Source organism: Carcharhinus amblyrhynchos, chromosome 11, assembly GCF_965287045.1.
Source record: "Carcharhinus amblyrhynchos chromosome 11, sCarAmb.v2.hapA, whole genome shotgun sequence".
Classification (NCBI taxonomy): domain Eukaryota; kingdom Metazoa; phylum Chordata; class Chondrichthyes; order Carcharhiniformes; family Carcharhinidae; genus Carcharhinus; species Carcharhinus amblyrhynchos.
Window position 1 is genome coordinate 40,529,810 of NC_137334.1, and position 12,464 is coordinate 40,542,273.

Sequence of the window (12,464 nt, forward strand, 5' to 3'; positions counted from 1 at the left end):
TTCTTGCAGGGGATAGCAGTTGGGAGCAGAAGACCAAGCTGAATTTTGATTCCCCTGAGGCTGATAATATGCATCAGCATGAGCTCAGCTATTTCCCTGCAGAAATAAGGTTCTACTAATGTTATCGTGTATATAGAAGTATAATAAAGTTCAAACAAATGCAGAATGGCATTTGTACTCGTTAGAGTTTAGAAGAATGAGGGGAGATCTCATTGAGACGTATAAGATGATGAATGGGATGGATAGGATAGAGGTGGAGAGACTCTTCCCGCTCAAAAAAGACAGTAGGACTAGGGGGCACAGCCTCAAGATAAAAGGGGGGACGGTTTAGAACGGAGTTGAGGAGGAACTTCTTCACTCAAAGGGTGGTGAATCTCTGGAATTCTCTGCCCGTTGAAGTGGTGGAGGCTGCCTCGCTAAATATTTTTAAGATGCGGGTTGATGGGTTTTTGATAAGAGAGGGGATTAAGGGTTATGGGGAGAAAGCGGGAAAGTGGAACTGAGCCACGACAGATCAGCCATGATCTTATTGAATGGCGGGGCAGGCTCGAAGGGCTGGATGGCCTACTCCTGCTCCTATTTCTTATGTTCTTATTTATTGCAGTGCTTGATTTATCCAATAGAAATGCTTATGTAGTGGGATGAAATCAACACCAATGTTGGCAAGAAATACAGTTCCTTCCTGACTAAGAATGGTCTAGAGAAACCAGCAAATAAAACTAGTTTAGTATTTGGCTGATCGTAGTAATAATATTATAAGATCCAATGTAGATCACCTGTTAAGGTGGTTATTGACTTTTGAAACTGCAACATTACGATTTGAAGTTGAAGACAGCATTGCAACTCAGCAGGGATTCCCAGGCTGCTTCTGTGGAACCCTCCTTAGCTTGGGGTGGTGGTGGGGGGAGGGGCGCTGTTGGTGAGGGCATGTATGAGAGTGGTGCTCCTATTAAAAAGAAGGTAAAACTTGGAAGTATTTGTTGCATAACAGAACTTTTTAATTATAATAACTGGATATCTGTAAGACAGAGAAATATCTTTAAATTTGGTTTTGTATGTGTATACCAATTGTGAAATGGTGATCATTTTTGTGATTCAATATTTTTAATATAATAATGTTTCTCAGAGGCTCCTTCAGTACTTTTGGGAGGTTGAGAAACCCTGCACTACAGTAACTTTTATCTACAGGAATTTTCTCTGAAGCAGAATTCCTGATGTTCTCCTAATAAGAATCATCATTTTACCAAGTGGAAGCAATTGCAAGGAACCTGTATTTGTATACTGCATTATTTTATACCTTTATTAATGCTTCATTATATTTTAAAGGTTAGAAGTATGAAAAATTGTATTCTTTACTCCCTGAATGCTTGCTTATTAGTACATGCTGCAAATATTGTGCTGTATTGCAGTGGTAAATGGAACTCTCCATTAACTGGCACTTTTTACTAATTGGCCCCACCCTGTGCATACCAAATCATAGGCTGAATGACCACCTTCTGCACTGTAGGAATTCTATCAACTCTGCACCGACAACAATCCCATCCAGCCCCTATCCCTGTAACCCCATATATTTACTATTTCCCCCTAACTGACATATCTTGGGGCCCTTCAGCATGGCCAATCAACCTAACCCGCACATCTTTGGACTGTGGGAGGAAACCGGAGGAACCCCACGCAGACACAAGAGAATTTGCAAACTCCACACAATCACCTGAGGCCAGAATTGAATCCGGGTCCCTAGCTCTGTGAGGCAACCATGCTAACCACTGTGCCATCATGCTGCCCTCGTAAGTTTTTTATTAGTCACAAGTAGGCTTACGTGAACACTGTAATGAAGTTACTGTGAAAATCCCTTAGTCGCCACACTCCAGTGCCTGTTTGGGTACACTAAGAAGAAATTTAGCATGGCCAGTGCAGTGAACCAGCATGTCTTTTGGACTGTGGGAGGAAACTGGAGCACCCGGAGGAAACCCACACAAACACGGGGATAATGTGCAGACTCCACACGTACAGTGACCCAAGTTGGGAATTGAACCCTGGTGCAATGAGACAGTAATGCTAACCACACTGCCACCATGCTGCCACAAAATGAAACCTGAATTGAACTTTCCTGATCCAGATTTTTGAAGAGCACAGAGACTAAAGTGAATTGAATTCACAGCACAAGATGGCTAACCCCAAATTACATTACTGTGCCTCCATATTCCACTAAAGATTTTATTGCATATCAGGGATATAATTAACAAGAGAATGTTTTCAAGCTTATGATCTAATCAGTAAATTGCTCAGGCTTTACTGTCAATTCATGAAGTCCCCAAAGCTGTTCAACTTTTTTGGGGGGGAGCTTTGGCGTAACTGTATTGTCTCTGCACTGGTAATCCAGGGACCTAGGGTAATGCACCGGGGACCTACCTGGGTTCAGATCAAATTGTCCTGCCACATCCAGTCGTGAATGTTGGTGGAGGATTAATTCGCTGGAGGGAAGTGTGGAGCCCAGCACATCAGTTCCAGAGACAAAGCTGAAGCATTTGCAACAATCTTCAACCAGAAATATTGAGTGAGTGATCCATTTCAGCCACCTCTGGAGGTCCCCAGCAATGCAGATACCAATCTTCAACAAATTTGATTCATTCCACATGATATCAAGAAACAGTTGAAGGCATTGGATACTGCAAGGGCAGTGAGCTGTAACAATATTCCAAAATTGCTCAGGTATGTCTTGTATACAAAGCAGGACAAATTAAACCTGGCCAATTGTCATCCCGTTATATATTAGACTTATTGTATGTTTAGTGGTCCCTTTAAGGATTTAGTCACTTGATTAGTCTTCATTGGCTACTTCCTGGGCTTTATTCAGTCTCGATTCAGTAACTGTGGAGTAAACAACTACCTGATAAACCTGTCATGTTGTTATACCTAAACTTCAAGTACTGTCACTTTCTATTCTTTTATCCTGCAACAAGTGCTACAAATATAACAGGATCAAAAGAATATTGGTGATGAGGAGCACATTTTAATTCTTCAACCAAAAAAATAAGAAAAATTGAAGGAGTCTTGAAAATTGGTGACAGGTTAGGCAACAGCACCTGACATTAGATCAGTAAGGCTGTGGACAGAAAAGAAGGTCCCTAGTTAATTAAACAGACACCCCAAGGAGTTCAGACTGCCGAACTTCCCACGTATACTGTTGGAATAGATATGGAGGTAGAGTGGGAGAGAAAAGATTTTTGCACTGCAATAAGTCTTTGGAGAAAAATGCTGCCATTGGCTCGCCCTACCATAGAATCTGGATGATAATTCATCAAAGACTAATGAAAAATGGCAGAAAATTATGGTGCCATTGGGCTGTTCAAGGAAGAATCTGAGAATTGTAAGTCTTATACACAAAGATGTCACTATTATATCTAAGCCAATAAAATATCTGAGGATATTATAAGTCTGTGTTTTTCTAAGCACTTTTGGCAGCAATTCTTTTTAGAAGTTCATTATGCCCCAAGACCATTGATTATTGAAAGAATCTGTTGGATGGAGAAAACAACCCCAGAGTGCCTTATGGAGCATTGTGAATTTGGTGACTCTTTTTGGATTCTTCTCTCCGAGATGAACTCGTTGTGGCATTAAAGACTAAGCTATACAGTTAAAATTATTACCGGAACAGAATTTGGGGTAGAAAGCAGCCTTAGAGATTGCCATTTCAATGGAGCTTACTGCAAAAGAGGCTTCTCAGCTAGGAGCAGCCACAATGATCCATAACATGGGAGCCACCCAGAGCAGGTATGCCCAGCAACAGACATATCACTGGTCATTCGCAGGCTGAGTGCTGGAGCAAGAACAATCAATGCAAAAATTGTGGCAAGATTTGTCACGTAGCCAGGGCTTGCTGGAAGAAAACAATTTCTGTAGAAAACAGCATCCCTGAAAACAACCTGGATATACCAAAAAAGAAAAAATAAAGCAAATTTCACCTGGAAATAAACTGAGGAGCTGGGCAACCAGTTCTTTTATCACAGGAAGGTTGACTCTTTTTTTCTATTGTACTGCCAGGTGGGGACAGGCAGGACTTGTACTCATGCACTTGGATCTTTGTATGGTGTACTGTTTATTTTAGTAAATATTTATTATAATTAAAATATTATTTTAATTCTAATTCTGGACACCAGACTTTAAGAATGATGTGAAGACTTTGGAGAGGTTGCATATATACTAGAATTAATTCGAAGAATGAAGGATTCCAATTATGTGGCTAGATTGGAGAAACTGAGGTTGTTCTTGTTGGAACGTAAAAGGATAAGAGGAGACTTCATAAAGGTGTTTAAATTGTGAACAGTTTAGATCGAGTAAATAAAATGGTATGGTTTCCAATGACCCAATGGTCATTAATCAGAAAGAAAACATCTAAAATCATTGGTAAAAGGTCCTAGAGGTGATGTAAGGAAAGCTTCTTCACACAATGAACAGTTAGAATTTGGAACACTGCCTCAGATGGATACAGATTCACCTGTGGATTTAAAAAGGGAGTTGGATAAGTACTTAAAGGAGAAAGAATGTATGGGTATGGCGAAGGTGGATGGGATTGGGACTAGCTGGATTATATTTAAAGGGGCAGCATGTATTCATTAGGCCACATTGCCTCTATCCATACTGCACTGTTTCACAAGTCAATCATTTTGTCCACAATTTCTGATGATTGACAAGAATTGATGGAACAATTAGATTTTTTTTTAAATGATTAGCTAGAGACGTGTGATGCTTTAGGCCACCTGAGGATTTTTTTTGTGTAAGATGGTCTTTCTGTGATGTCAAACTTCTATCATGATATACTTAACATAAGAACATAAGAAATAGGAGCAGGAGTAGGCCATCTAGCCCTTCGAGCCTGCCCCGCCATTCAGTAAGATCATGGCTGATCTGTCGTGGCTCAGTTCCACTTTCCCGCCCTCTCCCCATAACCCTTAATCCCCTCTCTTATCAAAAACCCATCAACCCGCGTCTTAAAAATATTTAGCGAGGCAGCCTCCACCACTTCAACGGGCAGAGATTCACCACCCTTTGAGTGAAGAAGTTCCTCCTCAACTCCGTTCTAAACTGCCCCCCTTTTATCTTGAGGCTGTGCCCCCTAGTCCTACTGTCTTTTTTGAGTGGGAAGAGTCTCTCCACTTCTATCCTATCCATCCCATTCATCATCTTATACATCTCAATGAGATCTCCCCTCATTCTTCTAAACTCTAACGAGTACAAGCCCAGTTTATTCAGCCTCTCCTCACAGCTCAACCCCCTCAACTCTGGTATCAGCCTAGTAAACCTCCTCTGCACTCCCTCCAAGGCCAAAATATCTTTGCGCAGGTGCGGCGCCCAAAACTGCACACAGTACTCCAGCTGCGGCCTCACCAATGCCCTATACAGCTGCAGCAAGACCTCCCACTTTTATATTCAATCCCCTCGCTATGAAGGCCAGCATCCCATTCGCCTTCCTGACCACCTGCTGCACCTGCAAGCTGGGTTTTTGCGACTCATGCACAAGGACCCCGAGGTCCCTCTGCACCATCGCCTGCTGCAGTTTTTCGCCACGTAAGTAATAGTCCTTCCTACCATTCTTCCTACCAAAGTGGACCACCTCACACTTGCCAACATTAAATTCCATTTGCCATTTCCTGGCCCATTCGCCCAGCCTATCTAGATCCTTCTGCAGACTCTCCACACCCTCCGCACAATTTGCCGTTCCCCCAATCTTGGTGTCATCAGCAAATTTTGACACCCTACACTCGGTTCCCTCCTCCAGATCATCTATGTAAATGGTAAAAAGCTGAGGCCCCAGCACCGACCCCTGGGGCACTCCACTAGTCACCATCCACCAATCCGAATAGCACCCGTTGACCCCCACTCTCTGCCTCCTATTTGACAACCAATCCTCTATCCACGCTAACACCCTACCCCCAACTCCATGTCCCTCGACCTTCTGCAATAACCTTCCATCATTGGAGTATAAATTAGCCAAACTGTCATGTGTAAAAACCTAATAATTGGGTGATTCGGAAAAAGAGCATTTCTGCATTTCTGCGTGTAGAGTCTCTGCTGTTTCTTACTGTACTTTTCAATTTCTCTGCAGGAATGGTTTGCAGTGTATGTGGAACTTAATCAACAAATTGCGGCATTATTGAACGCAGGGGATGAAGAGGATTTGCTTGAACTGAAGGCCTTGCAACAACAGCTGAGTGATGTTTGTTATCGACAGGCCAGCCAACTGGAGTTTAGGCAGAATGTGTTGCAGACAGCTCTTGAATTTCATGGTATTGCTCAGGATGTAAGTTACTTGTTAATACAGCCATTTTGCACATCTTGGGAACTGATATCAATTAAGTAATTGTTTGATCTGCTTTAGATTTACCATGGCAAAAAATGTGATTAATTGACCTTAATGTACAGTGTTGTCTAAGAAATGCAGTCAGATGAAAAGCAACTAACTGACATGCACATAATGAAAGTGTGGTTCTGCCATGCAGCAAAGTCAAAGATAAGTTGATTAGTTATACTTTAAGCAAAGTATACTTTTCTAAGATGGAACAAAGAGAAAATAAAAGCTGCAAAATAAATACATTATCTCATTTCCCTTACTCTAATTATCCCTCATGATAGCAACCACCACAACACTCACTACAATATTTGTGGACGGTAGGTTAGAGATATCCACTGTCTAGTTGTGAGGCACCTGCTTTTCTTATTTCAGGTGCCAAAAGGCACTGCAATACAATTAGACACTTTAGGGATTTGTGCTTTTACTGTCTAGTTGGTTTTGTATTTGCAGCACTAGTTAAGATTGTCAAAACCTTCAGGGTTGTCATGGAGTCCCCAGAAATTAATTATTAATCTCCTGGATAGTGTGAGCAACTTGAAAAGTATCATGGGGGTGTTTCTTTTTTATTCCATTCACATTTATTCGTTATTAAATTATTGGAGATGAGGTTAACAGCTTTTTTGAGTATTTACAATTCACTTACAACCGCACTTCCAAAATCCCAACTATGGAATTTTTGAACTATTCACCACACCCATTCTGCAGCTACTACTTTGCTTAAACACACCCTCAGTATGCCTTTCTATGTCCTAATCCCCTAAAAAAAAAAGTAATTACGCTCTGTGTCCTGGGTCATTCGCCATGTATGGCCCTCCTCTGCAAGCTGTCGAGAGATATCACTGGCAATCTAACTGGAGCACATGAACATAAGAACATAAGAACATAAGAAATAGGAGCAGGAGTAGGCCATCTAGCCCTTCGAGCCTGCCCCACCATTCAATAAGATCATGGCTGATCTGTCGTGGCTCAGTTCCACATTCCCGCCCTCTCCCCATAACTCTTAATCCCCTCTCTTATCAAAAACCTATCAACCCGCGTCTTAAAAATATTTAGCGAGGTAGCCTCCACCACTTCAACGGGCAGAGAATTCCAGAGATTCACCACCCTTTGAGTGAAGAAGTTCCTCCTCAACTCCGTTCTAAACCGCCCCCCCTTTATCTTGAGGCTGTGCCCCCAGTCATACTATCCTTTCTGAGCGGGAAGAGTCTCTCCACCTCTATCCTATCCATCCCATTCATCATCTTATACGTCTCAATGAGATCTCCCCTCATTCTTCTAAACTCTAGTACTGTTGGGTCCTGCTCTTATTGGCTAAAAATGTTTTTTTATTCTAGATCACCCTGGAATGCAAAAATAAGCCCACTTTATGTACTGCAGGCTGCTCTCGCAAACGCCTGTCATCTGTTTCCTCCATCTTCACTTCCAACAGTGAACACCAGGAGCTCTGGATTTCTTTATCACTAAGATTGAGGCAGTCTGATTAGCTGCCTCTGTCACCTACCTCCCTTCAACTAGTTCTTGGGCCAAACTTCATCTAAAATTTCATCATGCCCTAACCCTTCACTTACATCATTTCCTATTTTCTCGCCTGTTTCCTCCCCCCTCAAGTTTTCTCAGAGCTCATCCTCCAAGACCCACCTCCTCGAGATCCCTCAGCCCTATTCCCACTAAAATGCAAATTACGTAACATCCCTTCCTGGTCTTCATATGTCACTTTCATTTGTTTTCGAACCACCCTCTTATTTTTGATCCCCTGCAATGAACTATTCTTGACCCCTTCCTATTGCTCTTCTACATACTATTCTTGGCAACATCATCTGGAAGCACAGCATTAGTTTTCACATGTACACTGATAGCACTCAGCTCTACTTCACCACTGCTTCTTTTGACTCCTTTGTTATTACTAATTGTCAGATTGTTTATTTGACATTCAGTACTGGTGAGTAGAAATGTAAACCAATTATATCTTCAGAAGACTGAAGCCATTGTTTTTTGTCCCTGCCCAAAACTCTGTTCCCTAGCTACCAAGTCCATTCCTTCTCCCTGACAATTGTCTGAGACTAAACCAGAACTTGGTTTCCTTGTTGATCCTAAGGTGAGATTCTGGCCACATATTTATGTTGTCATCAAGTATGTCTCTTTCACCTTGCAGCATTGTCCTACTTCATCTTTGCCTCAGCTCATTTGCTGCTCAAACCCTCATTCATGTCTCTGTTGTCTTTAGTCTTGGTTATTCCAATGCTCTCCTGGTTGATCCTCCACATTCTATCCTTTGGCAACTTGATCATCCAAAACTCTGCCACTCTGGAACTAATTCACACCAAGTCTCATTCAATTTACCCTTGTGCCTACTGACTTACTTTGGCTTCCCAATAAATTAGTATCTTGATTTAAAAATTCTCATCCTTGTTTTCGAATCTCTCCATGTCCCTCAGTTCCTCTGTAATATCTTCCGTTCTCACACCCCTCAGATATTTGTACTCATCTCATTTTGTCCTCTTGCATATCCCTGATTTTGTATGCACTACTGTTGGTTGCTGTGTCTTCTGCCACAACCCTAAGCTCTGGAATTCCTGCCAACCACCTTTTCATCTCTGTCTATTTAAGATGTACCTGAAAAGCTATCTCGTTGTCCAAGCTTTTGCTCATCTGACTTAATATTTCCTCCTTTGGCTTGATGTGTTTTGTTTTAAAGTGGCCCTGTGAAACACTTTGGGACATTTTATTATGTTAAAGGTGCTGTATACATGAATTAAAGATAATTAGTTCACATTTTCTTGAGTTTTTACAATCGGTTTCATTTCTAGAATGTGTTTTTAAAATGTGAAACTTTTTTTATTGTGAGCAATTAATGCCATATATATGCTTGAAAATTGAATCTTGTGAATGCATCTTTCACAGTTGTCTCAGCAGCTAGATGGATTACTTGGGATGCTTTGTGCTGATGTAGCACCAGCTGACGGAACTGCTATTCAGCAAACATTAAAACTTCTGGAGGAGAAACTAAAGAGTGTTGGTAAGTGGAGGAAACTTGTATTATAATTTTCTGAAATTAATTACGATATCATGATTTTCAGCAGATCCTAAATATATTGAGTTTTGTAGGTTTGAATTGTGGGAGGGGTCTGCTGTTCTCATTTTGTGTGCACAACATTTGATGTAATACAGGTATGATACAATAAATCAAAATATTATGAGCAGCAAATTTGGAATTTGGGTGGATAATATAATCTAAATCTGAAGATGTTTTTACATCCTTAATGTTCCATTAATGTACATATACATGAGACACAGTTTTGATTTTGAAAAGCATATGTTTATATGAAAGTATTTGGTCAGTGGGAATGTGATACCACGCTGTAAACTGTTGGTTGAAATTGACATTGAACAAACTCATAACTGAATTGATGCATCATGTGTTTCACACCAAGCTATAATTAAGTTTTCATTCATAATTTATACTGGCAAACTGAACATTTTGCCTGCATAAATACAATACTGCAAGGCAGTGGAAATCATTTTCTTCAAAACAGTATTTTTTAAACCAAAAACTCCTTGAGTTTTATTGTAGTGAATGAGGTACAAAAATACTTCAGTTTATTCTTTCTGCCTGTAATGTTAACTTAAGCTATTCTTGTTGCTAACGCTAAGTAAATTATATTATGGTTAATTGAAAGGATTCTGAATGCATGAAGAGGTCATATGGGATTAGTACTTAATTTTATCCTTTCTCACTTGATCATTCTGTTTCATGGATATTTATATGAAAATTGTGTGTTTTATTTTTATTGTGAGAGAAACTTAGCATGGTTTTTGATATAATTTGAACAAACATATGAGAATACATTCAGCACCATAGATGGAGCAAATGATTTTAAATTATCTTTTAAGCCTTATAGCTTAAATATCAATATTCTGTGACTCAATTCATTTATAAGGATGCATATTAATGTAATACTTAGTGGAGTACAGAATTTCTTTGTTGTACATTGAAACTTAAGAAAAAGTTTCTATTTCAAGATTGAAATAGCCAAAATTCTCATTTTATGTTGAAATCCAAAGATTTAAATGATGATGCAATTGTCTGGGAAGGGTTAGGGAGAGGAGGCCATATTAAAGACTGATGGGAGTCTCAGGAGAATATGACACAAATGACCTCCCACTGACCTTTATCCATATATCCCCCTGTTAGTTATATTATTTCCCCCACCTTGCTGTCTGCCGTACCTCCTGTGAATGTGCTTGGAAGGAAAGCACGAACGCTGAAACCAAAGATAAAGATATCCAAAGGTGTGAATAAAGGCTTGATCAAAGTTGTTTTTTATTAAAGAGAGGGAGTTGAAGAGGCTGAGGGGATTAGGGAAGGAATTTCAGATTGTGCCATCCAAATGACTCAAAGTATGGCTGCCAATGGTAAGGGAAAGAGAGATGTGGAAGCTTTGTCGGCTTATCCAGAAACAGGGTTCAAGGAAGGGCTTTGTAACACTGATAGAAATAGAGAAGGAGCAGGCCACAGCAGGATTTAAACACAAAGGTACCTTTTTAATTTAAGAGGTTGAAACCTGGGGGCACTGCAGGGGGGTGCAGATAGGTGTGATGAGTGAACTGGATGTGGTATGTGGTAGGATGTATGCAGAGTTTGGGCTGTACTGTAGGATTGGAGACTGTCCAGGAGAGCATTGGAATAGTTGAGTTTGAAAATTACAACAGGTTGCATGAGATTTGAGCAGCAGCAACATATGATTGAGATGTGGTGAAGTCATTGGTAGTCAATGTTATGGCAATGGAAGTGGAAGTTGAAAAGATATGGGATTAGAAGCTTAATTTGGGATCAGCTAAAATGCCAGATGAGATCAGACTGCTTTAGCCTGAAAATTGGCCTTGAAGTAAGGTGGTGTAGTAACTAGAATACAGACATCTAGATGGAGCTGCACACAACAGCTTTTATCTTATTAACTGCAGCAACCCAAGATTGGCTGATCATCTTTGTGTTTTGCAATAATAAATTTACAATTTCAGCAAAGCTCTTTGGGAATTATTTTAACTTTTTGAGAGTGGTATAAAATGGGTGAAATCAGATCAGCTGCTCATTATACATTCTTCCCAATGTTCTTCTCCATTGAAGTAAATGGAAGGTAAATCGATCCAGGTGTCGAACGGGCAACTCGTTACGGTGCTCAGATTGCATTATTATTTACACTTGGAGGTGATAATTCTGCTACTACCTTTTGACCTGCCAATTAATTTGTGTTTATATTGCACTGCAGTAATAGCAGAGAACTTGTCCTTAAACCATTCTTGTTTCATAGATAGTGCTTTGCAGAGTTTACAGGAGAAAGGTCAAGGTCTTTTAGACCAGATGACATCACAGGCTCCATGGACATTTGGAAAGGATGTCTCCATTGAAAATAAAGACAATATAGAACACATTCAAGGACTTATGGAGGATATGCAGCTTCGAAAACAAAGGTACAATCTAGCATTTACACATATGATAATTACAAAGCTGCAATACATGAACTGGCAATGCTAGTTTGGCCCAAAAAGTTACAAAAACCAAGTGTTAATTTGATGTTAAAAATAAATGATTATCTGCAGATCAGTAGAGCAAATCCCACCATTTCGTATTAAAAGCTCACATGAGAAATAAATTTTCATGAGTGTTTGAAAGATTTGGATATATATTTTGTGTTATCATGTCTGAAAAGTGTTTCACATTCAAAATAACTCTCACATCTTATAGGAATGCTGTTAACCTAGAAAAAGCTTTCCTAGCAGTGTATGTTAACAATGAACATGAGACTAAGAAAGATATTTTGAGGAGTGAGGGAGGTAACCAAAATCTTTGTTAAAAAAAGTGAGTTTTAAAGAGGATTTAAAAGGTGGAAAGGAAGGTGACAAGAGAGGGATTTAGGAGAGAGACTCAAATGCAGTAACACCCTCGTGTAAGTCAAAGAAGCATTACTTAAGTCTGAAACTCTCTCACACTTTGATCCTAATTTACCCTTACAGTTAGCTTGTGATGCACTCCCTTGTGGTGTAGGAGTGATGGTCCCCTACATCATGCTATTGGGTGAAGGAAGACCCATTGCTTTTGCTTCTGAAACCTTGA

General features: G+C 40.1%; 1 protein-coding gene across 3 annotated transcripts in view; it reads left to right on the forward strand.

Annotated features, from left to right (window-relative positions):
- The window catches only part of sestd1 (SEC14 and spectrin domains 1), a 124,955-nt gene that overhangs the window by 93,798 nt on the left and 18,693 nt on the right, over window positions 1–12,464 (forward strand). For all 3 annotated transcript variants that reach the window (XM_080198900.1, XM_080198901.1, XM_080198902.1), the window contains 3 exons: window positions 6,107–6,301; window positions 9,254–9,368; window positions 11,662–11,821. In XM_080198900.1, coding sequence (XP_080055026.1) covers window positions 6,107–6,301; window positions 9,254–9,368; window positions 11,662–11,821 — 470 coding nt within the window. The remainder of the gene's footprint in view (window positions 1–6,106; window positions 6,302–9,253; window positions 9,369–11,661; window positions 11,822–12,464) is intronic.